The sequence below is a fragment of the Oncorhynchus nerka genome, linkage group LG3, assembly GCF_034236695.1.
Source record: "Oncorhynchus nerka isolate Pitt River linkage group LG3, Oner_Uvic_2.0, whole genome shotgun sequence".
Lineage (NCBI taxonomy): Eukaryota > Metazoa > Chordata > Actinopteri > Salmoniformes > Salmonidae > Oncorhynchus > Oncorhynchus nerka.
Window position 1 is genome coordinate 29,704,873 of NC_088398.1, and position 14,659 is coordinate 29,719,531.

The window sequence follows — 14,659 nt, forward strand, 5'->3', positions numbered from 1 at the left end:
CCATTCCTCTTTACAAAACTGTTTCAGTTATTCTTCAATATTCTTGGGATGTCTGGTGTGAACCGCTCTCTTGAGGTCATGCCACAGCATCTCAAATTGGGCCACTCCAGAAGGTGTATTGTTGTTGATTTACTTCTGTGTTTTGAGTCGTTGTCTTGTTGCATCAGCCAACTCCTGTTGAGCTTCAATTGGCGGACAGATAGCCTTACATTCTCCTGTAAAATGTCTTGATGAACTTGGGAATTCATTTTTACGTCGATGATAGCATGCAGCAAAGCAGGCCCAAACCATGATGCTCCCTCCACCATACTTTACAGTTGGGATGAGGTTTTGATGTTGGTGTGCTGTGCATTTTTATCCCCACACCAAGTGTTGTGTGTTCCTTCCAAACAACTCAACTTTAGTTTAATCTGTCCACAGAATATTTTGCCAGTAGCGCTGTGGAACATCCAGGAGCTCTTTGCGAACTTCAGACGTGCAGCAATGTTTTTTTTTGGACAGCAGTGGCTTCTTCCATGGGGTCCTCCCATGAACACTATTATTGTTTAGTGTTTTATGTATCGTGGACTAATCAAAAGAGATGTTATTATATTCTAGAGATTTATGTAAGTCTTTAGCTTACACTTTAGGATTCTTCTTAACCTCATTGGGCCTTCTGCACTGTGCTCTTGCAGTCTTCTTTGCAGGACGGCCACTCCTAGGGAGAGTGGCAACAGTGCTGATCTTTCTCCATTTCTAGACAATTTGTCTTACTGTGGACTGATGAACGTCAAGGCTTTTAGAGATGCTTTTGTAACCCTTTCCAGCTTTATGCAAGTCAACAATTCGTAATCTTAGGTCTTCTGGGATCTCTTTTGTTCAAGGCATGGTTCACATCAGGCAATACCGCTTGTAAATCACAAACTCAAATTGTGTCCGTGTATTTTATAGGGCAGGGCAACTCTAACCAACATATCCCATCTCATCTCATTGATTGGACTCCAGGTTAGCTGACTCCTGACTCCAGTTAGCTTTGGAGAAGTCATTAGCCTAGGGGTTCACATACTTTTTCCAACCTACACAAATGTTTAAATGATGTATTCCATGTAGATGAGAAAAATACAATATTTTGTGTGTTATTAGTTTAAGCACACTGTGCTTGTCTGTTGTTGTGACTTAGATGAAGATCATATCAAATTTTAGGACCAATTTATGCAGAAATCCAGGTAGTTCCAAAGGGTTCACATTATTTTTCTTGCCACTGTATGTGTAAGGAGCTGTATTTATGTCCTATGTTGCTCCCACATTTTAAGTCCTATCAGCTCGTTAACGGAGAGTGAAGATCTCCTTCGGAGTAGAATGAAAGAAAACATTCATCTGTCGTGGCAGAGGGAGAGTCAAAGAGAGTCAAGGTGGAGCAACGAGAGACTAGATTGAGCAAGCTCACTTTGTGAGATGTATGGAGTGTTAGTATAGTAAGAATAAATAAGAGGGAGAGGTAGTGCTAAGTGGTGCAGCTACGCCCCCCCAACTTCCTTGTGCACTTTCCATTTTTCTCCATCTTTTCCTTGCTGCTTGTTAGGCTCTCTCTCCCCTCATCCTTACCCCACCCCTATTCATTTTCTCCCAGTGGAGAACAGTGAGATTATGCAGTGCTAGTAGTGTGCTGCAGTGAGAAGAGGGATAGAGAGAGAAAGAGGAATATAAAATTGAGATCTTCCATGAATACTGTGATAAAATAACATGCTCCCTCTATTCAAACTATTATGCTACATCTACAGCTGTGCCACGGGTGGCACAACAGTCTAAGGCACAGTAGGTCAGTGCTCAAGGTGTCACTACAGACCCTGGTTCAATTCTAGGCTGTATCAAAACAGGCTGTGATTGAGAGTCCCATAGGGCGGTGCACAATTGGCCCAGCGTTGTCCGGGTTTGGGTAGGCCATCATTGTAAATAAAATAAAAATCTTAGCTAACTTGCCTAGTTAAAATACTAACACCGGTAGTGCTATTGACCTGGTTTTATGGATATGATGTCCTGTTATGGAATGGAAAGGGGATACCTAGTCAGTTGTACAACTGAATGCATTCAACTGAAATATGTCTTCTGCATTTAACCCAACCCCTCTGAATCAGAGGTGCGGGTGACTGCCTTAATTGACATCCACGTTATCGGCGCCAGGGGAACAGTGGGTTAACTGCCTTGCTCAGGGGCAGAAGGACAGATTGACCTTGTCAGCTCAGGGATTGGATCCAGCAAACATTCGGTTATGTCTGGGGTGTAGCTCATAGCAATGCTCCAGGAGCTCTGTGGTCACACATACGTATTCTCAGACATTCTGAAATCCCATTGAAACATGACCTACTGCTCTAGCACAGATATAGACCAGCAGGCCTATGACGAATAGTTGTTTTGCTGCATCTGTGACTGACCAGCGCTCAAACCCAGGCCACAAGACTTTTAGCCAGCTGAGCTAAAAACTATTAGTCTGCTGAGCTAAAGACTGTGCTAGCCCACTGAGCTTCAATAACTTAGGGACGCTTGTGTTTCCTGTTTATTCACCCTGGAGCCTCACCGCTTTGCTCCCAGGGGCACTGCTACAAGCACCCGGGAGGGAACCCGGGACAGGGCAGCCCCATGGGGATGGTGAAGGGGGAGGAGGAGGGAACCCGGGCAGGGCAGCCCCATGGGGATGGTGAAGGGGGAGGAGGAGGGAAAGCAGCCCCGGGAGGGAACCCGGGCAGGGGGCAGGGAACCCCCCCCTTGGGGATGGTGAAGGGGGAGGGGGAGGGAACCCGGGGCAGGGCAGCCCCATGGGGATGGTGAAGGGGGAGGAGGAGGGGGAACCCATGGAGATGGTGAAGGGGAGGAGGAGGGGGCAGGGCAGCCCCATGGGGATGGTGAAGGGGAGGGGAGGGAACCCGGGGCAGTGCAGCCCCATGGGGATGGTGAAGGGGGAGGGGGAGGGAACCCAGGGCAGGGCAGCCCCATGGGGATGGTGAAGGGGGAGGGGGAGGGAGAGAGGGCAGGAAGAGACGGGACTGATTTAGACCCATCGGGAGTGAAGGGATAGTAGGGATGTAGGAAGTGGGAGTAGGCAGAGTGTCGGATGCTTAGGGAGAGGTGGTAGGCTGAATGTATGGTCACTATGGTGCTTAGGGAGTGAGGGTGGTAGGGTAGGTGTCGGATAGTAGAATGTACAGAATGAGATAATGTACGTGATTCACAGTGGTACACACAAGGGATTAAAATCAGAGTGCTCTGGAAGTGACAGTGACAGATTTATTCCTCAAATGTGTGTCTCTCTTTCCCCATTGTCCCTGTCCTCTCGTTGTCTGCTCTGGATTACGCTGGTTCTCTCTTGGCTGATATGCTTGCAATCGGCTGGCCAGGGGGGGTTTCTGGGTAATTTGACCTGTTCTGCTCGCGGAAGAGGTCTATAAATAACATGGGTCTTTCATGGTCCATTCATGTGCAGTGGAACATGATCTTACTGCGCATGCCTCCAACAGATACTAGACCACTCCCGGAAACAGGACCTTTGACATGCTTCGGTTAAATGGTTTGATATTCCGGTGTATCTGACTCCAATCAATATGGACATACTGAAGAGAGGGCACGGCATATATTGAAATCATTATTTTTTCGAATCCATTTGTATTGTCCATTGGATTGCATTTTATACCTTTGGTGATCAAATCAAATCAAATCAAATCAAATTTATTTATATAGCCCTTCGTACATCAGCTGATATCTCAAAGTGCTGTACAGAAACCCAGCCTAAAACCCCAAACAGCAAACAATGCAGGTGTAAAAGCACGGTGGCTAGGAAAAACTCCCTAGAAAGGCCAAAACCTAGGAAGAAACCTAGAGAGGAACCAGGCTATGTGGGGTGGCCAGTCCTCTTCTGGCTGTGCCGGGTAGAGATTATAACAGAACATGACCAAGATGTTCAAATGTTCATAAATGACCAGCATGGTCGAATAATAATAAGGCAGAACAGTTGAAACTGGAGCAGCAGCACAGTCAGGTGGACTGGGGACAGCAAGGAGTCATCATGTCAGGTAGTCCTGGGGCACGGTCCTAGGGCTCAGGTCCTCCGAGAGAGAGAAAGAAAGAGAGAATTAGAGAGAGCATATGTGGGGTGGCCAGTCCTCTTCTGGCTGTGCCGGGTGGAGATTATAACAGAACGTGGCCAAGATGTTCAAATGTTCATAAATGACCAGCATGGTTGAATAATAGTAAGGCAGAACAGTTGAAACTGGAGCAGCAGCATGGCCAGGTGGACTGGGGACAGCAAGGAGTCATCATGTCAGGTAGTCCTGGGACATGGTCCTAGGGCCCAGGCCAGTTGAAACTGGAGCAGCAGCATGGCCAGGTGGACTGGGGACAGCAAGGAGTCATCATGTCAGGTAGTCCTGGGGCATGGTCCTAGGGCTCAGGTCCTCCGAGAGAGAGAAAGAAAGAGAAGGAGAGAATTAGAGAACGCACACTTAGATTCACACAGGACACCGAATAGGACAGGAGAAGTACTCCAGATATAACAAACTGACCCTAGCCCCCGACACATAAACTACTGCAGCATAAATACTGGAGGCTGAGACAGGAGGGGTCAGGAGACACTGTGGCCCCATCCGAGGACACCCCGGACAGGGCCAAACAGGAAGGATATAACCCCACCCACTTTGCCAAAGCACAGCCCCCACACCACTAGAGGGATATCTTCAACCACCAACTTACCATCCTGAGACAAGGCCGAGTATAGCCCACAAAGATCTCCGCCACGGCACAACCCAAGGGGGGGCGCCAACCCAGACAGGCTGACCACAACAGTGAATCAACCCACCCAGGTGACGCACCCCCAGGGACGGCATGAGAGAGCCCCAGTAAGCCAGTGACTCAGCCCCGTAACAGGGTAGAGGCAGAGAATCCCAGTGGAAAGAGGGGAACCGGCCAGGCAGAGACAGCAAGGGCGGTTCGTTGCTCCAGAGCCTTTCCGTTCACCTTCCCACTCCTGGGCCAGACTACACTCAATCATATGACCCACTGAAGAGATGAGTCTTCAGTAAAGACTTAAAGGTTGAGACCGAGTTTGCGTCTCTGACATGGGTAGGCAGACCGTTCCATAAAAATGGAGCTCTATAGGAGAAAGCCCTGCCTCCAGCTGTTTGCTTAGAAATTCTAGGGACAATTAGGAGGCCTGCGTCTTGTGACCGTAGCGTACGTGTAGGTATGTACGGCAGGACCAAATCAGAGAGATAGGTAGGAGCAAGCCCATGTAATGCTTTGTAGGTTAGCAGTAAAACCTAAAGCAGATACACTTTGTCTTGCACTGTTATGTGAAATGGGGTAGATTGGGACATGAAAAACCAGGTAAACTTGTGTTTCTGTGTAGCCTGGCACTACTATGTTATGTCTACAACTGTTGCAATGAAAATATATACCTGTAACACGTTCTGCAAAGGTATTTTACTGCAACCTTGATGCCAGGCAAAAATATGAGAGATTTCTAGTTGCCAAGGAAACAGTCTTGGCTCATCCCCATTTGTACTCTAAACCCATTTATAAAAAAAGACTCAATACATTTCCTGTGTGAGTGAGTGTGCACATGCATGTGTGCCTATGTATGTATGTATGTATGTATGTGTGTGTGTGTGTGTGTGTGTGTGTGTGTGTGTGTGTGTGTGTGTGTGTGTGTGTGCGTGTGTGCGTGTGCGTGCGTGTGACTTTGTGTGTCCCTTTTGTGTCCTGTGGCACCAATGAGAGCTCATTGGATCAGTAGCAAGCGCCATGTCTATGTTTAGCCTTGGTCTGAACCCACGCTTAGAGTAAGCAACCTCAACGTAAGTTCCAGTCACATTGTACCACTACACCTGCTTCAGAGATGAATAAGTGATGAAAGCACAACGTGAGCAGCGGTATGGCAGTGTGATGATGATACTGTCACAGTGTGGGGGTTGGACGTTCTCTGTCTTGTCATGCATGATAACGGCAGAGTGTTTGTGCAATGTCCCAGTCAACGTTGTGGCTAATTGACTGACGTACTGAGCCCCGGTGTAAGCGATGGATGCATTTGAGGTAGAGTAGTAGTATCTTTGAGGCTGACAGGTTTCTCTGCCTACTCCTCCCCCTTCCTGCCTTTGTTTCCAGTACAACAAGAGGATGAGATTATGTCAGACCCGTGATGTTCCTCTTCTGCTCGCTCTGCTGCACGATGACGCCTCAGGTGGCGGGGCTTTATAAATAGAGCAGAGGGGCTGTGTGTAGTATGTGTACTGTGTTTGTGTATGCTTAGTGGTGGAGACGCATGTCCCTATGCTTGTGCGATGAATAACCTTGCCTTAAATCAATCCTGAAAACACGCATACGTTTTAGCTCAGTGGGCTAACACTGTCTTTCTGTGCGGACACCCTGCCTGCGCTAGTCAGTTAGTTACGCACGTCTGTGTGTTTGATAATGTGTGTGTGTGTGTTTGTGTGTAGGTCTGTGTGTGTGCGAGGTACATACATAACTGAACTATGTGCGTGTATCTGAGTATGTGTTGTCTCTCTGCTGCATCATGATGGTGCCGTTGAGTGGCATCTAGTGCAGCGGGGAGATGGGGACGTGACTGTTACAGTAATCCCTGCCGAGGCTGCTGCTATTACTGCCTCCACTTCCCTAACTGCCACTGCAATTCCTGCAGCCACTGCTCTTCCTCTATGGCTCCCTACTGATAACATACTGCTCTGGTTACGTCTTCCACAAGGCTAATAATCCCATTTATGGCTTTTTGTGATATTATCTCAAGAGCTCAGTGCCCACCCAGTGAATACATTATGTTTTACATGTTAGGCAATGAAATGACTTCAAGAAAATACGATCACGCGGTACAAGTTTTCACTAACACATTTAACATTTACATTTAAGTCATTTAGCAGACGCTCTTATCCAGAGCGACTTACAAATTGGTGCTTTCACCTTATGACATCCAGTGGAACAGCCACTTTACAATAGTGCATCTAAGTCTTTTAAGGGGGGGGGGGGAGAAGGATTACTTTATCCTATCCTAGGTATTCCTTAAAGAGGTGGGGTTTCAGGTGTCTCCGGAAGGTGGTGATTAACACCCTTGTCACCTTGACTGTTCCTCCTTATGTCAATATGACTAGGCTATTTCAACTAGGTAATTATACTTGATCCACAACAGGAATCTTTAGAATCCCTCCTCCTTCATGTGTTGGCTCCAGTAGTGTCACAGGGTGGTGATTCACCCTGTCTGTCTCATGCAAGTACACCGCATGCAAGTAGTCCCTAATAACTCAGGCAGTGTTACTGCCGTTACCAACGGTGCTGCTGCTATGACAACATTGTCTACGTGCATGCATGACTCTGTGTGCATACTCATGTGTTGGTATTTGTTTAGTGTGAGTAGCTACTGTACATCCCTTGTGGGTCTAAGCTTCATGCATGGGACTTTGTGAATAGGGGATATTCGTGAAAACACACACACACACACACACACACACACACACACACACACACACACACACACACACACACACACACACACACACACACACACACACACTCTATATCTCTCTCTCATCACTTTCAGTATGAATAATGGAGAGAGGGGTACAGTGTGCTGGGGTTCCCGCAGCTCAGCATCCCAATCCGAATAGCTCAGCCCTGAGTCACGTTTCTCCTCACCTCTAATCCACCCTTTCTCTCTCTCTACGCTCTCTTCCTCCTCTCTCTCTCCATCTCCATTCACTCTCTGTCTCTTTGCTCTCTCTCCCTGCTCTGTCTCTTTGCTCTCTCTCCCTGCTCTTTCTCTTTTCTTCCTCTCCCCCATTCTCTCTCTCTCTCTCTCTAAATGTTATTTAAATGATCTCTTTCTACCTTCCTCGCTCTCCCTCTCTATTTCCCTCACTCCCTCTCTATTTCCCTCACTCCCTCTCTATTTCCCTCACTCCCCCTCTATTTCCCTCACTCCCTCTCTATTTCCCTCACTCCCTCTCTATTTCCCTCACTCCCTCTCCCATGTCGATGCATCTCTGGGAATGTATTATTGTGACCGCTCTGGCTGTTATGTGGATCCTGCTGACCATAGTGGATGTCTAAGTGAGAAGAAACAGACATCCACATTAGTCTATCTCTGGACTTGTCGTGCTCTGATATGTCGCTCTGGGAACAGCGCGTGTTACTTCCTGTGCCCAGATCATCCAGAGGAAGCAGCAGGATTGGTCTAACAAGGCACGGAGATTAGCTGCAATGATTAGAACAAAGGTCAGGTAATTAACGGTGATGGATTTATTATTCGTGTAATGATGCCTGGGGGATCCTGTCTGTTTGTCATTCAACTTTATCCTATCCAACCTGCACGTCGTGGGTCTTCATTTATGCTGGTTTGGTGAATGCCTAGGCTCAGCAGGGTAACACAGATTTGAGGCACCCGGGAGACTCGGCTTTGAACCACAATCGGCCACACTGGGTCTCTGCGAGGAGTTGAGTTGAAGTCACCATTGGTTAGCCCCCAGAATTACCCCAGACATTATGCGTAGCCTTTGACCCAGAGGTTTCTGTTTCTGTTTGTTGGTGTATAGATAATCTGAATCCGTGTTTTAACTTGGCCATTGTGTGTGTTGTCCATGTATGACTCAGTGTTTGTATTTTGAGAGAGAAGGAAATAGTGAGGGTGAGAGAAACAGAGGAGGGGGTGTACAGGCTGCTGGCTCATCAATACACACACAAGAGGCACCCTACCTCACTGGAGGGGACATCCACACCAATCAGCCCTTGTGTAACCTTTATTCAACTAGGCAAGTCCGTTAAGAACAAATTCTTATTTACATTGACGGCCTACCAGGGAACAGTGGGTTAACGTCTATCACTACCTGCCTCCTTCTCTCTATGACTCCAAACTCATCTGCAATATCTCATGCATTAGGCATGTACATGTGTCATTTATATGAGGAATTTGACTGAAAACTACCAAGCACGACAGGAATCCATCCTATCCCACCACCGTAAATAGATTTTCTCTGAGCACATGTTGGCTGATTTGTGTTGGTGAGGGGGAGGCAGAACAGCTTGAAATTTCCCATCCTGTCTGTCTGCTCAGATGGCACCACCGCTCTCTCTGGCTCTCTGTCTGTAGCTTTGCCCTGAGTGATGCCTTTCTCTCACAATTGTAGGGAAATCCCACTCTCGTCTCTCTTCTCCTCACTCTGTACCTGCATCAGTGTAACCCGGGTGATGAAAGGACACTATTGACCAATAGGATGCTCTGTCTGTCTGTCAGTTCAGGACCAATGTAACTATTTCCAGGAAGCAGAAGCTCTGGATTAAAGCGATAGGGCCGGTGGCAAATACACTGTGAAAAGGACAATGTATTATCATTTTGACAATGTAAAGTACTTGGAGAGTTTGTAACCTATTTGTACAGTTTGTAACCTGTTTGTAAGCATGATCATTGTTGCTGTTCGCTCAGACCTGATCGAGGTACGAATTGACCAAGCCTGATTATGTATGGGATTGTACATTAAATGTATGGGGAAATTTCATTGAACACTTTTTTTCATTTTTCACACTATTTTTCACACATTATTCTCCCCCAGACCTGATTGAGGCCACCAAGGAGACCAATGTGAACATCCCACAGATGGCGGACACGTTGTTTGAGAGGGCCACCAATGCCAGCTGGGTGGTGGTGTTCAAGGCCCTTATCACTACGCATCACATGATGGTCGCTGGCAATGAGGTGAGTGAAAGCCAGCACCACCACTGCTGATCCTATGGGAGGGCCTGTAGTTACAAGGGCTGGGATGTGATTGGCTCTTGTTTATATACTTTGGTTGTATTGGACATGCAGAGTTTTTCGTTTTTTGGTCTTCGTTTTTAGTTGGCCAACCCTCCTCCTGGAGATCTACTGGGTATATAGGCTTTTGCTCTTTCCCTGCTTTAGTCTAGTAATCAGCTACTCATCAGGACCCTGATTAGCTGAATCAGGTGTACCCAGTAGCTTTCCAGGGGAAGGGTTGGCTACCTCTGCTCTGGAGGATTTGTTAGGTTAGGTTAGAAGCCTGTTTGTCTGAATACATTGAGTGTACAAAACATTAGGAACACCTTCCTAATATTGAGTTGCAGCCCCTTTTGCCCTCAGAACAGCCTCAATTCATTGGGGGTTGAAGTGGATTCAACAGGTGACATCAATAAGGGATCATAGTTTTCACCTGGATTCACCTGGTCAGTCTTGGAAAGAGCAGGTGTTCAGTCAGCCATCTAGATATTCAGTAGTTCCATCATTCTGTCTGAGAGAGAGTCTGTAGATCAGAAATCAATGGGGAAGAGGACATGTGCACTTATGTTGCCATTGGTGACACAGTGTAACTGGCTCTTTGAAGAGGTCTCTTCAATCATATGCCCTCCCCCCCCCACCATTATTAATCTCATCACAGTGTGTGTATGTATGTGCGTGCATCTGTGTTTGTGCATGTTTGTGTGTGTGGGTTTGTATTTGACTGGCCAGTGCATTGCAGCCCCTCCGCATACATTTCCCCAGAGCCTTATGTGTAGAGACAGATGTGTGGGGTTTAGCTCGACGTCTGGAGTGTGTCTGTTGGCATGAGACTGTACGCTGTCTGAAATAGGGAAGAGGAGAAGGAGTGTACTACAGTATCACAAAAATATATGTTTTACACCAGATAGGTGCAGTGAAATGTGTCGCTTTATAGGGTCAGACACAGTAGTTCCCAGAGAAAATGAGGGTTAAGTGCCTTGATCAACAGCACCTCAACAGATTTTTCACATAGTCAGCTTGGGTATTTGAACTAGGAACCTTTCTGCTGCTAATCAAATGCTCTAACCACTCGGCTACCTGCCGCCCTAGAGAGGGTCTCTCTTTTATTTCACCTCAATAAACTGGGCTTTGACTTTCGAATTAACAGTGTAAACGAAAACCCAGGTGTGTATGTGTGTGTGCGTGCACGTATCATGTGTATATGTGTGAGTGTGTGCAGAGTATGCTTTTCTTGTCATGTGTCACAATTCCTCTGTAGAAGCCTATTTGTCATTCATGTATTATTGTTTAGTGGGTGATACGTTCTGTCTCATTCTCACCCTCCCACTCAGGCACTGTTTTCTCTGATGTTGGCTTTCTGTAATCAATTAAGCTGCAGCATGATCATATCACACTTTGCACATGAATTCCAGTTCCCCCTCAACACAATTATGTGTTTATGATATGAAACAGCTCCTCTGAAATTACACATCTAATCCACTTCCTTTTGCGACTCGTTCGATCCTTTGAAGATTAATGATCTTTTAAAGGCTGTTATGTGTTTGTGTGTGAGTGTGTGTGTGTGTGTTTTTTAATATGTGTATGTGTTTTAATACTCGTCAAAATGTCTGGTTCTTTAGGATAACAGACAAAATGATTTGATGAGCTGGTTTGTTGTTTTAGTGTATTGATCCTCTCTCCTCCTCTGACTGGTGTGTATTATCTCTCTCTCTCCCTCTCCCTCTCTCTATCTCTCTCTCTCTCTCTCTCCCTCTCCCTCTCCCTCTCTCTTTCTCTCTCCCTCTCTCTCTCTCTTTCTATCTCCCTCCCTCTCTCTCTTTTTCTCTCCCTCCCTCTCTCTCTCTCTTTTTCTCTCCCTCCCTCCCTCTCTCTCTTTCTCTCTCCCTCTCTCTTTCTCTCTCTCTCTCTTTATCTCTCCCTCTCCCTCTCTCTTTCTCTCTACCTCGCTCTCTCTTTCTCTCCCTCTCTCTCTCTCTTTCTCTCTCCCTCTCCCTCTCCCTCTCTCTTTCTCTCTACCTCTCCCTCTCTCTCTCTCTCTTTCTCTCCCTCCCTCGCTCTCTCTCTCTTCCTCTCCCTCTCTCTCTTTCTCAGAGGTTCCTCCAGTTCCTTGCCTCCAGGAACACCCTCTTCAACCTCAGTAACTTTCTAGACAAAACTGGCTCCCATGGTGAGTTAACTCTTGTTCCGGCAGCTCCTCCCCTCCCTGCGTTTACCAGTCCAGCTGTCACCCAGGGTGATCACTGTGAAAACAGTGTCCATGGTGATGAATATGAGCTCCCATGGCCATGCAAACTGGTTTCTCTGGTGATGGCAATGGTCCTCTGTGAGGTGTTGTTGCTATGGAGACGTTGAGGTGACATTGGCCTGTTGTCCCTCCCCCAGGCTACGACATGTCCACGTTTATTAGACGCTACAGCCGGTACCTCAACGAGAAGGCGTTCGCCTACAGGCAGATGTCCTTCGACTTTGGCAGAGTGAAGAAGGGGTATGCTGTCTCTCAATAACTCTGTATATCCTCTCCATCAGTGCTGCTTACATTTTTGCATTTCATTTCAACCTCTTCTCTTTATGGGTTTTTAAAAAACAGGATTAAGCTTCAAACAGAGCAAAACACACAGTCTAGCTGCAATATACAAGATGTGTTTTGACCCCTCACCCTCCCACCCCCTCAGAACAAAAATATAAATGCAAGATGTAAAGTGTTGGTCCCATGTTTCATGAGGTGAAATAAAATATCCCAGACATTTTACATACACACAAGCTTATTTCTCGCAAATTTTCTTCACAAATTTGTTGACATCCCTGTGGTGATATGCCAGGTGTGGTATATCAAGATTAAACAGGATGATCCTTACACAGGTGCACCTTGTGCTGGGGACACTAAAAGGCCACTCTGAATTGTGCAGTTTTGTCACACAACACAATGCCACAGATGTCTCAAGTTTTGAGGGAGTGTGCAATTGGCATGCTGACTGCAGGAATGCCCAACAGAGCTGTCGCCAGAGAACTGAATGTTAATTTCTCTACCATAAGCTGCCTCCAACGTCGTTTTAGAGAATTTGGCAGTATGTCCAACCGGCCTCACAACCGCAGACCACTTGTAACCAGTCCAGCCAAGGACCTCCACATCCGGCTTCTTCACCTGTGGGATCATCTGAGAGCAGCCACCTGGACAGCTGATGAAACTGAGGAGTAGTTCTGTCTGTAATAAAGCCCTTTTGTTGGGGAAAACTCATTCTGATTGGCTGGGCCTGGCTCCCCAGTGGGTGGGCCTTGCTCCCAAGTGCCCTCCCATGCCCACCCATGGCTGCACCCCTGCCCAGTCATGTGAAATTCCATAGATTAGGGCCTAATGAATTTATTTCAATTTAGTGATTTCCTTATATGAACTGTAATTCAGTAAAATCGAAATTGTTGCATGTTGCGTTTATATTTTAGTTCAGTATAAAAACAGAGAAATAGATTTATATTCTACTTCTCATAGAGACAACACTTGGCAGAATCACAGCCACCTGACCTGTCTGTCAGTCTCAGGGGTCAGTAGGTGGGAGTGATTCGTCTTAAAGCCAGGGTTGCATCAAAGACAGTACAGTAAGAAGATTGGCTAAAACTGCTTCTCCAATAGAAATTCCTGATCACATTTGTAGGCGATATCATGGCAACGTTGCCTAGCATGCTCTAACGGTTATCTCGTGACGAACTGCGCATGTGCAGGCCGTCAAATCAAAGGCATTCCTTTGGTATAAAGTTGTTGTTTACATTTTTTTTTTTTTTAAAAACGTGTCAGTTTGTGACTTTCACGAGGTTGGAGTAATAACATGTTGGCTCGAATCCAGGTTATGTCTTTAGTTTTCCCGAAAATGTTCAATTAAGGAAGAACTTTTCACTTTTCTCATTGACATCTCAAACCCCAAACATTAGTCTGGTCTGTTTGGTCTATTTCACAAGCCTTCCCGGTAGTATCGCAATGTTGTGCCTCTGGGTTTAGAAACTCTGTGATTGCACTGTGGGTGAGGGCAGAGTGAGTGGGCTGTCCATGCTTGTGCCTGTACAGAAACAGACAGATGAATATAGACTACACAGTCTGAATACAGACAGTGAGCTATTACTTAGACTCCTGTCCAGACTGTTGCGTTTTGCTGCCAGACACAAGGTCCCACAGCACAGTCTGTGCCAGCCATGCGGCAGACAGACAGAACAGCCAGGTGTGCAGATAGAGTCCCAAGTGTCTCATATCAGGTGTCATTTTCTAAAGTAGCTAGGAAGCTGGATCCATCTAAAGCCGTTGCTGTGTTAGTGTTGCATCGCAAGGCCTTGACAGATCTCTAGTAGTAATATAATTGTAAATGCCACTTAGCAGAAGCCTTCAAGCAATGCCACTAACAATAAGTCTTTAGTATGTGCATGTGATCCATGCAAGAATTGAATATTACATGCCATTTATCCAAAGCAACTGATTGTCATGCGTCCATACGGGTGTTCCTGGGAATCAAACCCATAATCCCGGCGTTACACACACCATGCTCTACCAACTGAGCCATACAGGACCACAGCACACTCCCTTTGTGTCGCTAGCGCCACAGGATCCCACCTCTCTACAGTACTTCCCTATAGATTCGCTGTCCCAGTGGTCTCAATGTGATTTATCCCAATGTAGAGAGTATTAAGTTGTTTCCTCTCATCTCATATCGCTGGAAAAAGAAATGGCAGCGCATTATTGTTTTGCGCCACAATGTTTGTAATGGCTCGTAAACCCATGTATTCGTCAATAGACCTTCATTAGGGTTTAACTCATCATCCTGTATCGGGAAAGATTTTTGTATTGATCCGCTAATGGGAAATTTGACTACACCAGATCATACAAACAAGTACCAATTGCTCCTCTGTCCGCCTGTCTGT

At 46.5% G+C, this 14,659-nt stretch overlaps 1 protein-coding gene across 1 annotated transcript in view; it reads left to right on the forward strand.

Annotated features, from left to right (window-relative positions):
- Positions 1-14,659, forward strand: part of LOC115106470 (clathrin coat assembly protein AP180-like) — a 61,204-nt gene that overhangs the window by 15,258 nt on the left and 31,287 nt on the right. The window contains exons 3-5 of the mRNA XM_029629240.2: positions 9,579-9,721; positions 11,852-11,927; positions 12,143-12,245. Coding sequence (XP_029485100.2) covers positions 9,579-9,721; positions 11,852-11,927; positions 12,143-12,245 — 322 coding nt within the window. The remainder of the gene's footprint in view (positions 1-9,578; positions 9,722-11,851; positions 11,928-12,142; positions 12,246-14,659) is intronic.